The sequence below is a fragment of the Haplochromis burtoni genome, unplaced genomic scaffold (assembly GCF_018398535.1).
Source record: "Haplochromis burtoni strain Fernald_Lab_line unplaced genomic scaffold, NCSU_Asbu1 Contig_3, whole genome shotgun sequence".
Lineage (NCBI taxonomy): Eukaryota > Metazoa > Chordata > Actinopteri > Cichliformes > Cichlidae > Haplochromis > Haplochromis burtoni.
This window is the reverse complement of record NW_024582364.1, coordinates 2440158-2455117: the sequence shown is the minus strand read 5'-3', so window position 1 is coordinate 2455117 and position 14960 is coordinate 2440158. Positions and strand designations below refer to the sequence as shown.

The following is a 14960-nucleotide window of genomic DNA, read 5'->3' as shown; positions in this document are numbered from 1 at the left end:
ACGTTGACCAAGTTACAGACACACACACATACACACACACACACATACACACACACACACACACACACATACACACACACACACACACACACATACACACAACACACACACACACACACACACACAGACACACACACACACACACACACACACACACACACACACACACAAACACACACACAGACAAACACACACACAACCACACAAAATTGGAAAGCTATATAGATGTTATAGTTTATTTGGCAGCAGTTGGTGCTCTTTGATGAAACCACGACTGTTTAATTTCACATCATAGAAGATGTAAATACACTGAGTTCAACATATATGGAAATGCAGAAACTAATCGTAACCTTACCTCAAGCAAAGCTTTGATGGCCAACTTGATTGCCTCATTGTCCCCAGCAATGGCTTCTTCTGTGTAATTCTTCTCCAAGAACTCTCTCACAGTTTTTGCGCTACGGCCGATTGCATTTGCCTGTTTTTTTCAAAAATACATTTTTTAAAAGTCATTTTCATACTTGTACAAGAAACCTTTTGGACACAGAAATCCTACTGACCTTCCAGGCATGGTACGTTCCTGACGGGTCCGTCTGATACAGCCTGGGAGTTCCATCGTAGTCAAAGCCAACAATTAATGCAGAGATGCCAAACGGCCTGCGACCATTGCTTTGAGTATAGCGCTACAAATACATTTAAAAAAATAAAAATTAAAAAAAAATTGACAGGTTATTCATGACTCTGTACTGAAAATGAAACGGCTAGCAACCATGGTGCAGTGCACAAATGCCTACTGAAAGGAATAGCTAACACATGCCTTTTTGAAGGTGTTAACAGTAAACGACTGCTCAGATGCTTCCATACCTGTTTCAGTGTAGCTATGTAGCGTGTGATGTATTCCACTGTGACTGGGTCCTCAACTGTTAGCCTGTGGCTCTGGCACTCAACACGAGCTCTGTTTATCACAATACGAGCATCTGCGGTCAAACCTATAAAACAATGAATGAGGCCATTTAACACATTACAAAGCTAAAACAAAAATATAAAAGCCAAGTACTAACACATGACACAGCTGTCTTCTACTATGCCATGTTAAATAATGAACACATTATTCAGTTATGGAAAGAAAAGTATTATCTGGGATACCTGCAAATGCCATGCAGACGTGCTCATCCAGTGCGCATATCTTACGGACAGTCCTTTCCTCCTGTAACTTTGCAACAGATTTCTTCTCCACACCAAGGACAACAATGTCTTTACCTCTGATTCCCACCTGCATATATAAAAAAAGAAAAAAAGAAAACATTAATATTAATTTTCTCCCACAGGCTAGCAGTTGACGTGAGTAAATAGTATACAGCAAATATTCAGATTCCCAAATAAATCTACAAAGCGGATACCTCTGCATGTTTGATTTGGCAGAGTTTTAAGCTGCAAGACTCCAAATAAGTTTATGTGTCCAGGTGTAAATGAACAATTCCCCAATAAGTTGACTAAAGAAAGTAAGTACACAATGCAAAGTATATCAGAGGGACAGCTCAGGTTGAGGTTGAGGAGAGATAGTGAATACAGTGAACAAGGGAGCTGACTATGGAGCTGCCAGGCAGGAGCAAATGAGGAAGAGCAAAAAAGAAGATACATAAATGTAATGAAGGTGGACATGCAGAGGGTTGGCATGACAGAAGAGGATTCTTGGGATAGGGTGAGACAAAGGCAGATGATCTGCTGTGTTGACCCCTAAAGGGAGCAGCCAAAAGAGGAATTAGAAGAGAGTGATGACATTTTTCAGTTACAACCTCAGTAAAACCCAATTAAAAATTCTGCTCAGGTCACAGGTGTTTGGTTTTTTATTTTTATGTGAGGTTTTTTCTGTGGTCCACCTGTCCAAAAAGGAGCCCTCTACAAAGTAATCAGTTATCATAGCCAAATTTACTCAACAACCCTGATTAGGACTTATTTAAGATTACTCCCAAATACTCTAAAGTTAGAAGTTTTGGGGTTTTTTGCATTTATTTTCATATAATAAATATAAACCGTTTGGTTTAGCCTTCATCGTTTCTCAGTGTCCTTTCTAAGCCACTATTATGACAGATGTTACCTGTAACCAGGGGAGCTGCGACTTAGTAGCTTTGTGAGTTTATAACTTTTGTCACTAAACCTTAACATAACTACCATTAGTTATGAGGCTACTACAGTGGCTTTTCGGTGATTTAGAGGGAGATATAATATGCTGAGTAAAATTCAACTTTCCAGACCAGGTAATAATCAATCATGGGTACTTGCAAACTCCTGTCAGTTAGTACCAACACAACGAAAATGAAAGTTAAGTGCGAAGAGTGACACAGCGACAAAATGCTAGCTAACGCTGACTGCTTTTTGTTTGCCATTTCCGGCATTAAAAATATGTATTACACATTAGCACGCCAACAAGCTCGTAAAATTGCAACAAAGCCTTTGTCCATAACAGAAGGTGTTAAGAAAGAAAACTGCTAAACACATAAAGGAAACCGCTAGCCGCGCGTTGATCGGCTAATCTAGCGTCACCCATGTTGCTATCGTTAGCTTTAGCATTAGTTTCATTTAAAGACTTACCGCTGTAGAACCTTTCTTTACAGCTTCCTGTGCATACTCCACTTGAAAAAGATGACCATCGGGAGAAAAGACAGTAATAGCTCTGTCATATCTTGCCGCCATTGCACCGCAAGACGCGTATTATAGCAATAAACTGGAGAAAAGGCTACCAAATGATTCAGCTTGTTAGCAACAAGCGATTCACTCCGTGTGTTGAAAAGGGCGCCTGCGCATGACCTGTGAACTGAGACGATACCAAAAGTGGAGTCCACCCAGAGGGAACTTGTGATTAAAACATAATACTCTGTATAATTTTATTGGTTCTCCGAAAAACAGAAATCGTAAAAAGTAGAATATTACACTACGAGCATATACGGTATTTTAATATCAAGTTTCATTTACTTTATATATTGAGAGAGGTTCCTCCTTTGAATACGGATGCTATAAGAGTGAATAAGAGTACATAAATCCCAGGACTGATATTAGTTATTACTACCAAAATATATGCAATGTTATTTTTAATTAGATATATACACTAAACGCTCCGCTTTCCCCTCTTTTTCTGGCAGTTTATTTTATATGGTCTTATGGTCTAGCTCTAGACTGTTCCATTATATGAAAAATAGGTGAAATTGTAATTTAATTAAGCCAAAATGTGTGTGATTTTAGCCATTTAAATACATTTTCTTATATATTATGATTTATCCGATCTTAAGCTTTACATCAATTACTCATGTATGGTCAGAACAAGCAGAAATCAGTAACTATGAGTTAAAATGTGCTACTTCGTCCCCCAAAACGGACCACCGCATTACGAAATTGCATCGTATTCTCAACTGCTTGATCTGAGTTCTACCGATTTGTTCAGTGTGTTAGCTACTTTTAACTTTTATGCTGTAGCTTACGTTAATATTCTATAGTATCACCATGTCGGTGGCATTTGCACCTCACAGACAGCGTGGGAAGGGTGATATAACACCCGCTGGAATACAAAAGGTAATTCATCTATTTTAGCGCGTCGCAGAATGGAGGCTGTGGCATCAAACGCGGCTAGCCGTTGAGATAATCAATGTAGCAGTGCCCATCCAAGTCCAACTGTGAGCAGCTCAGGAACAATGTTACAGGGTCAGAGCGCGGTGAATATGAACCTCCCTGGAAACGGCACTCCACGTGTGGAGTACGAGTCTTGGGTGGATTTATCGGACTAACGTATAATTGTGTTTTAGGTTAATGGAGGCCTGTGGTTTTGTTAGCAAAGCACAGCTAGCTAGCAAGACGCGTCTTTTGTTGGCTAGAAACGCACACTCACATTTTACAAAACACGACCCTTCACTGTCTCAAAATTAAGACAGAATAACATTCGGCAAGCAAATTAATTGTCACGCCAAGTGACCAAGTTCGTCTGCTTTATTATGAATATTTTGGGAAGTTATATTGAGTAACACACGTAATAGAAATATCTGAATTTACCATTGCAGTTACTTGATGAAAACAACCAGCTGATCCAGTGCATAATGGATTTCCAGAGTAAAGGCAAAACGGCTGAGTGTTCACAGTAAGTTATTTGAGTTATTAAGTTTTTTTTATTTTATTTCACGTTACATTTATTTCAAGTTCCCATTCACTCAAACACTGCACTGTTCACTTGCCCAGGTATCAACAGATGCTGCACAGAAATTTAGTGTACTTGGCGACGATAGCAGACTCCAATCAGAACATGCAGTCTCTCCTCCCTGCTGTGAGTATGAATTCTTAGTGGTTGTTGTGAATGACTGAAATGTCTGACTGTCTTCTCTGTACCTGTCTTCTTCGATCATACCCAATTCAGGTCACTTGGGTGTTTTAGATAAATCATCAATGTTAAAGAAACATTTTTTTAATGAGATTAAGAATTTTGAACAAAGTCATGATTTTTTTTTTCCCTGTCAGCAAAATTAAAATAAGTCTTTTGAAAACGCTCACTGTTATGGATGTTCAGTACAAACAGACTGCAGTGTTTCTTTATGTATGAGTGCTATCTGTTGAGCTGTTGTAGCTGCCATTTAAGGATTTATTGCCAGTAGTGCTCATTCGCAAGGCTTCATTAAGTAGAATAAATATTTTGGGTGAACAAATTGAATCCTTTGCTGAGAAAATCCATTCATTTCTCAGTTTGGTTAAGCTCTCAGGCACTTGTTAGTAGTGTTTAATATTGATATTGTTTTTATTGGTAGTAGTGTAATTATTGAGTCTGCTTATAGTTGGATTATCCATGCTCTTAATCATTTTGTAACAATTACCCATTTGAAGAACAAGTAGGCTACAAGAGTCAAATATGTCAAAAACTAAAAGCACAATTTATTTTTTTCAAGTCATTAAATGTAATCTTGATTAACTCAAAGGAGTGTTTATCAACTAGAACATTTATTAAACCTCAAATAAAGGTGTGCTTTCCTTGACCTTTAATAGAACCGAATTCCAATAAAAAATGTAAATAGGTACATGGAGAGAGGGGAAAAAATGGTTGAAGTTAGCCCGAGAAAGCCCATCTCACAAGAGCAACTGCCAGTCACAGTGGATGCAGGCAAATGGGGATAAAGAGTCATCATTACATCTCGATTACCTTTGGAAGCCAAAACTTAATTCATATTAAAACTTGATCAATTACTCAGCCCTAAGGTTCCCAGCATCAACAAGCAACACTGTGTACAATGTGTCTGAACACAGTGTAGAAATGGCCCAAAAAAGGCTTTTATTTGTAGTTTATTTGGCGTGCTCATCTACGCAAAACAGTTGTCGGCATCGAATAAGAAGAATTGATAAGCTTGGAGGCATAGAATTTTATTAGACTTGATTAATTCCATTAAAATCTGTTATCGATTTTCAACTGGAACTATTCTTGCATTCCCATCCGTAGTTGCGAAGAAGCACAGTGGTTACAAAAGTGATTGAAGTCACTGATTTGCTAACAATCATATAGTAAAGGAGTGAGTGTATTCTTATGAGTAAATGTTGCTTACATACCTTAAACTCAGATGATGAGTGTGGGCACATTCGTTTTCTTAATATGCTGCATGGTGAGCATGTTTCTGGAGGGGTTGTCAATGACTCAAACAGCTGAGATTAGGACTAGCTGTTTGAAAGAAATACAGACTAGAGAACGGTTTTAATTGCTGCTTTTAAGCCATAAACCGTTTAAACTGCTGCATGCATAACAGTCTTAGTTCAGGCTAGTTTTTTAAGCCAGTTTTGTTCAGTTTGTTGCAACTTTGTCTATCTATGCATTTTTTAATCATTGAAGGTTTCTAGCTGTTCCTTTTATTGAAAAACTTTTTTCCTTTCAGTGTATATTAATAGATTTTATTCTCCTTACATTAGTGTTCTACATGAATGCCACAATCTCTGTATCAGAGTTATCATATTTTTTTCAGGAGTTTTTATCTCGAGTGGCTCAGGTTGAGATCTGTTTTCAGAGAGGTCATGTGGATTTATTTTTTTTGTCTGTGTTGTGCACCTACAGCCGCCCACTCAAAATATGCCCATGGGTCCTGGTGGCATGAACCAAAGTGGCCCCCCTCCTCAGCCTCCTCACGGTCACAACATGCCCTCTGAGGGTATGGTCAGCGGCGGCCCTCCAGCCCCACATATGCAGAACCAGATGAATGGACAGATGCCTGGTATGTGTCGCCCCCCCCCCCCCCGCCCCACCTTAACTTCCCTGCCTTGTCTTTCTTTTCTCTTTCTCCTTTTCCCTCAGTTCCTATCTCACTTGGGTTGCCTAGCAACACCACAGAACTGTGAGGGAGGTCGCTCTAAGGTATTATAGGCAAACATGCTGAAGGATGATGTCACCCGTTTGCCAGCTGTGGTGGTCTTGGGCTTGATTCTCCATCTGATTGTGGTTATCCTTCTCTGCTGAAGTAGCATAGTTCATGCATGCATCATTGTCTTTCTCCTGTTATTGATTGTTTTGGTTTTTTTGGGAGGGAGCATTTTCTTTTCTTTCTTTTCTTTTCTTTTTTTTTAAGAAGAAGAACTGAATTAACAATTTTATAAAACAAAATGTGCTGACGTCTGTACCACATGGTAATTAACTGAGGAAAAATGAAAGATATTTGACAAGCCCTGGTAGTACACATTGTCTTTCCCATGTTTCCCATTATGCAGTTCTTATTGTTACATAACAGTGGTAACATCATACACAGTTGGATCAGACATTAAACAGTCTTTAACCTGCCAGCTGCGTAGCAGAAAATCTGGGTAATGTCCTGTTGTAGCCATTTGAAAATTTAGGTATTTGTCCTTTGCTATTCACAGCAAGCGTGTGGGCATCATGTGCCTTTGCCTCCTGCACACTCGGGCAGCAAACTATAAGTGGAGTATTTCTTGTTGTGTGCTAGATACGAGAAAATGCAACAGCGAACAATCCCCTGACCTGATCGTTCAGCACTATGTGCAGAAATGGAGTAGTCACAACATAGAAAACACTCTATTATTGTTCTCCTTCGAATTGTGATATCTGGACCCCGTGTTTCATACATTGCTTAGAAGATCCAGTATTAACTGTGTGATCCAGGATCAACTGATCCTTGCTACTGTTATCCAGTTTGTTTGGTTATTCAAAGCTGCAAGAGACTTAGATTTGGCAGGCTGGAATGAATCCTTCAAGATGACTGCTCGTTCTTGTTGTTATCGACAAGGGAAAAATATAGAGACAAGAAAACTATGATTGTCAACTCTGTGATGAAATTATTAGAAAAGTCATCTGGATGTAAATAGCATCAATAGTAACTTACAATTCTACTGGAAGTCTCAGAATGTGTATATATATTTTTCTGTTACCTTTCAAAGCATCATGGAGATCTTCTTATTATTTTTCAGGACCTAATCACATGCCCATGCAAGGTCCTGGTCCAGGCCCCAACCAGCCCCCGAACATGCCCAGTGGCTCTATGAATATGCCCCCCAGCAGCCACGGCTCCATGGGTGGCTACAATCACGCTGTCCCTTCCTCCCAGGGCATGCCATCTCAGAGCCAAATGAATATGACCCAAGGCCAACCCATGGGAAACTATGGGCCTCGTCCAAACATGAACATGCAGCCCAATCAAGGTAAAGCAGAAAACTTGTTGTCTTCTACTCAATTGCATTAATTTCCAATTGCATTATTGTATAAAATCGCCCTTTTCTTTTTAGTCATCGTGGACGTGAAATAGGTCTAAAAATACATTCACAAAAGAAGTCTTTAGTTTAACATGTTGAAAATGGTTTTGCAGTGCCTTGTCATTTCTCTGACAGCTCATTTTTATTTTTTATTTTTTTGTTTACTTCAGGTCCAATGATGCACCAGCAGCCTCCCTCACAGCAATATAACATGCCTCCTGGTGGTGGTGGACAGCACTACCAAGGACAACAGAACCCAATGGGCATGATTGGCCAAGTCAACCAGGGGAATCATGTCATGGGGCAAAGGCCAATGCCGCCCTACAGACCCCCACAGCAAGGTATATTCTTTCGGAGTGTGTTTCTTATGTGTGCGAGTTGTGAGTGTTGGTCTTTCCTCTCCCTAACCCACCCTCCTGTATTTCTTACTCTCATTCCTCCCAGTTCCCTCTTATTTCCTCCACTGTTGCTCACAGAGATGTTGGCGACTAAAGATGTAACCTAGAGCTTCCCGCCTCTATAAAAATTAGTCAAGTGACCAAAAGAAAGCTTTCTACTAGGAACTAGTGGCAAGGAATCCATCCTCTTTACTCTTCCCCTCACACAACCAATCCAACAACACCTTGAATCTACTTGTGTGTATGTTGTGTGTATGTGTATGTAGGACCCCCTCAGCAGTATCCAGGGCAGGAAGACTACTATGGGGACCAGTACAGTCACGCAGGACAGGGAGCATCAGAAGGTAGGAGAACCTTCCAGCCGCTTGGAAACAAGGAAAAACAAAAACCTCAACAAATGAACCCAGGAGTTGTGTTAAAACACAAATGATGCAAAGAGACTGTGACAAAGCAAACACTTCAGTTTCTTCATTATTTTCTGGGGAAATCAAAGTAAAAAACAAAGGTGCTGCTGTCCATTGATAAATCAGGATCTAAGCAGTCATACAGTTCTTGTAATGCTGACTCCGCTTATTCGTGAACGGGTCTCTTCGAGTTGGGGTGAAAGAAAAGTCAGGGACAGTCTTATTTGAGGCGTTACGGTAAAGTTGTGCAGAAGTAACCTGATATCATGCTACTGCACTTTTTTGGTGCAGTAGCTGATAAGTACATATGTGTTTATATATATTTTCTATTTGAGCACTCAAGAGTTTTCCTCATTTACCCATTCACATACTCGCATTACAATAGATGCTATGGGGGAAACTTATGAATCACTATGTTGCCCAAGGATACTTCAACATGTAGATTAGAGGATCGAACTGCCAACTTTGCGATTTACCTCCTGAACCACAGCCACCTTATTCATATTTATAAGCACTTGTAGGTGTGCCTCTGTCCACTTCACGTAAAGCAGACTGACATTTGAAATCAAAAACTGTGGGGTTTGTTTAAGAGCTGCAGTAGCGACACTGAAGTCTTCAAATGCTTTTTTTAAAAGTATGGCACCTTTGCATTCTTGTCAAAATATAACGGCTCATGCAGTAGATTTTCTTGTTGTTGGTGTATTTAGGGATAGTATTAATTGCATAAGCAAACACACTTTTAAGATTACCTACTAAAATGTAGCTTTTTTTCTTTTCTTTTTTTTTCTTCAATTAACATTTACCTTTTTTTCTCCTTTTGTTTTGATTTTCCCTCTTTCTACACTGTTTCTCTTTTGACCTTTCAAACACAAGTGATTTGCTTTGGGATTTTTCTTTTTGTTTGTTTGTTTTTCTTTTTAGTCATTTTAATGGCAAAAATGAGGAAAAATATGTATGTTAAAAATGTGCTGCTATTAAATATGATTGTGCATGTTTGAAATTCACAATAATGACCTGTTACCTCTTTTTCCTATCTTAGAAGAAATTATTAATATGTAAACTTGTACTTTATTTTTATATTCGTACTTATTCATACAAAACTGATGTTAGACTTCATACTTCACACAAATCTGATATGGTGGCTGGACACTGACTTCTGACCCTGACACTCCCTACTACAGCCGTAGTGTAGCAGTAGTGTCTGAGTTTTATTTCCTCTATAAGAGCACTGGCACATATCATACTCTTACAAATCAAATTCATCTCTTCATTGGATAGTAAGATATTTTATTCACAGTCTTCCTTGCTTTTGTGCTGTAGTCAATAACATGTTGCTCACATTCGCTGCTGCCCCCTTCCCCCTCAAAGGTAATGCTCAATATGGCCAGCAGCAGGAGGCATACCAGCAAGGCCCACCTCAGCAACAGGGATATCCTCCTCAGCAGCAGTACCCAGGTCAACAGGGCTATCCACCCCAACAACAGGGATATGGTGAGTTACGGCAAAAATTTTATTTCCCCTGTAGGAGGCGCTATAAGCCCTCTTTGGGTGCCTTATAGCCGTTGAAAAAACATTGTTCCCTTATACACTGTTGCTTGATGTAACTAAGCTTTGTGCATATCAAGATATCATTTTGAGCAGAGAGTTGAACGACACAACCGTTCTTAATGATTAGTTACTTAATTTTAGTAGTGCTGTGTAATATCATGTTAGCAAATTATACATGATAATAGAAACTGTCTGAAAAATAATTGAAAGTAGAAACATTCATGTTTTACAACAATACCTGGAAATAAATTAGTCAAAAAATGTTTTCCTTGCACTTTCAGTGTAGCTCTTGCAGCTTTTAGGCTTTTCTTTCCTCATCCCATTTTTCTCTGCAACTTTCCATCACTCACCCTCTGTCTGAGCCAGAGCTCATGCAAGTAATGAGCTACTGGAGACGCAGAGGTTGTGAGGTGAGATCCATCTGGCACATACACATGCCTGCTCTCTCAGGCCCCCACAAGGTTATGCTCAACAGCATAAGGCATTATGAGCGCCTAATGATGTTGCGTGGGCCTCATTTGACTTCAACTCCAGTCAGACTTTGCCCAGTCCTTCACAACATCTGTACAGGAGCATATATAACATAATAATATAATATATACACAACCTTTTTTTTTTTCCCCCTGCTTTTTTTCCTGTCTTTCTGTTTTGTTTTGTTTTTTAAAAATGATGCTTGCTCCTCTAATGAAGACCAACAGAATCTCTTTGATGTCTCCTTGCATTAGGGAACCACTGCCTGTCTCCAGCCTGACTCACTCGCTCTCATTCATTACCGAGTCAGGCGTGGTGGAGGCAGCCGTAACAAATGGGTCTGACAGATCCGCTATTCTTTTTGTCATCCATCACTTTTTTTTTTATTGCAGCCCACTAGTTAATGTAAACTAACAGGTATTTCCCAAAGTTTTCAGAATAACAAGTCCAAAGCATAAGAAAAATGGAAATGAGTTTGGCAGAATCAGAGCCGGATTAGGACTTCAAGTATAAACCTGTTTTTGATGCTGCACCTTAACACTTCAGTAACACTGGTTGACAGTCAATTTTTATAGAATTTTCCTGCACTGCATGCTTCAGTGCTTCAACCTAAATTAGTTTTATTTTTGTTCCATATCCTTTCTTCTTCTTTTTAATAAACTGTGTTCATAATAAACTACACTGTGTGGAAGCATTTCATTTCTCTGTTAACAGTGCCCAGCAATCAAAGAGTTTTGGGTTCACTCAAGGCTGACAAGCATAAAAAGTTCTCCATTTATTAATGTGTTTGTTTGTAGGTCCCTCCCAAAGTGCCCCAGGACAGTATCCTAACTATCCTCAAGGGCAGGGACAGCAGTACGGGGGCTATCGCCCTCCACAACCCGGACCCCCACAGGGCCAACAGCAGCGCCCTTATGGTTATGACCAGGTGAGTATAACCCCAACAATGGACAGTGACAGAGGCTTGTCTGTACATTGCACTTAGGCTTTCTCTTACTGTGTTTATTGCCATGCTAAGTTGTATGTTATATATAACTCTCAGTTAGACCAGTAATTAATGTAAGTGAAGTACGATGGTAAAAATTAAGCAGTAGTACGTTATGCATGCTGTCATCATATTCGGTGGTTAAATGTGTTCTTCCTAAAAGGGTTTTCTATGTTAATATTGTTGTGTTCTGGCTAATGTGGTATGCCATTCCAGTGAAATATGAGGGCTTTAAAGAAGATTCTTCCTTAAACTTGATGCAGACTGCTCTAGTGTTTAAAGGAAGATCTGTTTGTTGCCCTGTATTTCCTGTGGTCTTATGTGGGGACCACAGCTACACTTTGATATCTTTATCTTTGAATATTCAGGGGCACATGAGGAAATAAAGACCCGGGGATTTGAACCCCTGACTAGCTCTGTAAGAAGCAAAGGTAATGGTTGCTGTGAAGACCTCAACGTCCAATCTAGACGCTTGACCACCTAGCCTTAATTTGCATTTGTTTTGTTTCTTCTGTCTCTCGTCTGTCTTTCTTTACCCATCTTTTCTTTTTCTTAAATTTTTCCTTTTCTATTTTTTTTCTTTTTTTTTTATTAACCAGGGGTCGAATTGTAAAGATATGAGGTCCAGAAACACAGCATTCTTAGATTGTAATAAGACAGACAGGAGCTCACATTCTCTGACTGTCCTTAATCTCTACAATGTATGACACTGGTCTTCATAACCAGTGTGTTTGTTGGATTTAAATTTTATCTTTCAAATCATTGTTTCCAAATTTGCTTCCATTGCATTTTCCATTAAAGTCAAACACATACTTCGACCCCTGTGTAGGAATAAAGAGAATACTGCTGTTCTTCCACTGAATTTGTCTCACTTGAAAATTAGTGTCCACTGTTTAATAAGGATTATCGTCCTCAGCCATGCTGCTGCTGAAACCTGAGGTAAAAAGTTCGAATTTAGAGCTCACAGGTTGTGAGGTTATGCTGCCATCTGCTGGTCAAAACCAGTCAGTGCAGGCATAAATCACGGTTTGCAGTATGATATGGTTGAAACCACAGATTTTTGTCTGCACCTTATTGAGATTTGTGAACATAAACTTCTGATTTTTTTTATTTATTTATTTATTTTTGTTTGTTTGTTTGTTTTGAAAAGGTCAGTATCACGAGGATGTTGCATTTCTCTCCACAGGGCCAGTATGGAAATTACCAGCAATGAGAAGTGATCACAGCAACCAACACAGCTCTGCTCTGATCTCTAAGCTCTGACCTCTGGTCAGTTACGAAGCAGACTTTAATGATGGTTTTAATCTCTCGGACACAAACACACAATGCTCAAAAATACAAGATACAGTTTCCCCTCTCTTTGGGATTTTATCTTTGCTGATAAGATGTAGTCATGTTTATCATATTTGCTGACATTACGTCAAAGTCAGCGAGTCACCTCTGGTCCAGTATGTCTCAAAGCAGCAATGCCTTAAAAATGGAACTGCCTTATCCTTTAGCATTGCAGATTGTGAAATGGGCTAACAAAATTTTGGATAACACATTATGTAAATGTACAGTTTGAATCTACGTGGTGCATTGTTTCTCGATCCTTCAGCTCCCCGATCATCAGAAGCAATAATGCCAGCAGTAGGTAATTGTGTGGGGGACAGGGAAAGATGAAATGGTGCACCAAGTGAACTTCCAGCTAGGCCATGGTACATGTCTTGATGTATGTGATGATGTAAAAATATATTTTATGCTTTTTAGATCAAGCTAACTTTGTAAAAGACATTGGAAACTAGTACTAAAGCTGTGTTGTTAATTTCATCAAGTGTATGTGTCAATGTTTTTGTTTCTTTGTTTTTTTTTTAATGCTCTTTAAGATCCCATCCAGCACATTTCCTTTAATTGTTTAATTGTGGAACAATTAAATTAAATCTGCAACATCAGCAGCGCAAACACCGAAATACAAGAACAGGGATTTTTTTTGACATACACAGTAATTCATCAGTAAACAAATATGAACATCATACTTATCAGAAATCTGGTGTATTCTGCGAGTTCTTTAGATTTTTTTTTTTTCTCTTAAAGTGGGTGAGTAAATTTTTATTTTTTTTTTTCAAAACCCACAGTACTTGACAGAATAATGGTTGTTGGCCTCTATTTCATAAATGCGCCCGAAGAGGTAATATGTAGCAGATGCCACTGAAAATTGTGAGTAAATGCTCTCTGGAGCCCTGTTTTTATTTTTTACTTTTTCTATACATGCACCTCAGTCTTGTCCATTGACTGCAAATTAGTGGATGGGGAAAGAATCCAACTCGGTATTACAAATATATCTGGCAAGTACTTCATTTGTTAGTTGATAACGTTAGTTTGTTCACAGTGCTGGAATCCCTCCTCCCCTTTGAATAAACGTCTAAGTTGATGCCATTCAAATAGTGTTGTGTGTGAATAAATGATTGTTACTGTCAAATATGTAACATAAGATGTGAAAATAATGTTCTGAAATCGATTCCTTAATTTCACAGTAAAGACTGGTTGTGCAGTTTTATATTACTGGCTTGATATCTGTATTATGGTGCATATTTTATTGATTCCCACATGTACAGCGACATAAAAAGAGGAATTCAGTGTCCTCCTGGTATTGTTTATATGGTTGTTTTAATATTTTTCATTCTGCACCCCATTTAAGTGGTGGTCACATTTGTGTCATGGCAATGTATAACTGTACATTATAATAAATCGGAAGAATCTTTAATATATTTTGCCGTGTGTAATTTATAGATATTGACAGTTTATCAAGAGACTGTTTATGACACCAGAAACATTCATCCTGAACAGCATAAACAAGATGTGCACTATTGGTGCTGTCATAATGTGACAGTATGATATAATTGTTTTGTCTTCATCTGCTATCTGGTAGTCAGTTTCCAACTGATAATGACCCTGCCCTGCTCAGCAGCGTGTCTGCTTTGTCCAGATGCATCCAGAGAGGTCCAGACCACATTTACACCCAAAATTACCTTCCGTGTCCCTCTTTCCCCTTCTGCTCCCTCCAGAGAGGGAGAGGGACTACCTGTCACATTGGGGGGAGTGATACAGATGGTACACCAGATGTGTGGCCAAAGCACGTGATGGGAGAGCGGTGCGGTATTAAGAGTGCTGCGGACTGCTTGGGATGCCTTAGTGCTGATGAAATGTGTGTTTGGATTAATGAGTGCAGCAGAAGTGCTTTAAGAAAAGAAGCGAGAAAGAACTTTTTTTTTGCAGTGCGCCTGTTTTTATTTTTGCTTTATGTGCTTGTGTGAACATTTGTGTATCCCTGCTCAGGTTTAGTGGCGTCGCCTAGTCACCCCACCACCCTGCTGCTCCACAGCTGGCTGCCCCACCCTTCCCAGCTGCCACTGGGGCTCCCCCTGGCCCCTCTGCTTGGCAGAGCTGGCGTTTTGGGCGCTCCCC

At 39.4% G+C, this 14960-nt stretch overlaps 2 protein-coding genes across 4 annotated transcripts in view; one reads left to right on the top strand and one right to left on the bottom strand.

Moving 5' to 3' along the window:
* The window catches only part of psma8 (proteasome 20S subunit alpha 8), a 3495-nt gene extending 678 nt beyond the window's left edge, over positions 1–2817 (bottom strand). Inside the window, exons 1-5 of the mRNA XM_042219350.1 lie at positions 2590–2817; positions 1144–1270; positions 862–986; positions 558–680; positions 356–475 (exon numbers count right to left, since the gene is read on the bottom strand). Coding sequence (XP_042075284.1) covers positions 356–475; positions 558–680; positions 862–986; positions 1144–1270; positions 2590–2691 — 597 coding nt within the window. The 5' untranslated portion in view covers positions 2692–2817. The remainder of the gene's footprint in view (positions 1–355; positions 476–557; positions 681–861; positions 987–1143; positions 1271–2589) is intronic.
* A 558-nt stretch (positions 2818–3375) lies between these two features.
* ss18 (SS18 subunit of BAF chromatin remodeling complex) lies at positions 3376–14259 on the top strand. Of its 3 annotated transcripts, XM_014332603.2 has the most exons (11): positions 3376–3564; positions 4047–4123; positions 4222–4306; positions 6068–6224; positions 7429–7659; positions 7881–8051; positions 8375–8452; positions 9881–10003; positions 11329–11459; positions 11885–11947; positions 12703–14259. In XM_014332603.2, exons 1-10 carry the CDS (start codon positions 3496–3498, stop codon positions 11900–11902), a joined length of 1140 nt encoding a protein of 379 aa, XP_014188089.1. In that variant the 5' UTR covers positions 3376–3495; the 3' UTR covers positions 11903–11947; positions 12703–14259. The 3 variants fall into 3 exon arrangements, with proteins under 3 accessions (XP_014188089.1, XP_005912769.1, XP_005912771.1); XM_005912707.2 differs by lacking the exon at positions 11885–11947; XM_005912709.3 differs by lacking the exons at positions 8375–8452; positions 11885–11947.
* Positions 14260–14960: the final 701 nt, after the last annotated feature.

Bases quoted from the DNA above. Each gene is read 5' to 3' on its own strand.
- ss18 (XM_005912707.2), top strand. From the start codon at position 3,496: ATGTCGGTGGCATTTGCACCTCACAGACAGCGTGGGAAGGGTGATATA. The intron at 4,124-4,221 runs GTAAGTTATTTG...TCACTTGCCCAG, and splicing joins AAAACGGCTGAGTGTTCACA to GTATCAACAGATGCTGCACA. The intron at 6,225-7,428 runs GTATGTGTCGCC...ATTATTTTTCAG, and splicing joins GATGAATGGACAGATGCCTG to GACCTAATCACATGCCCATG.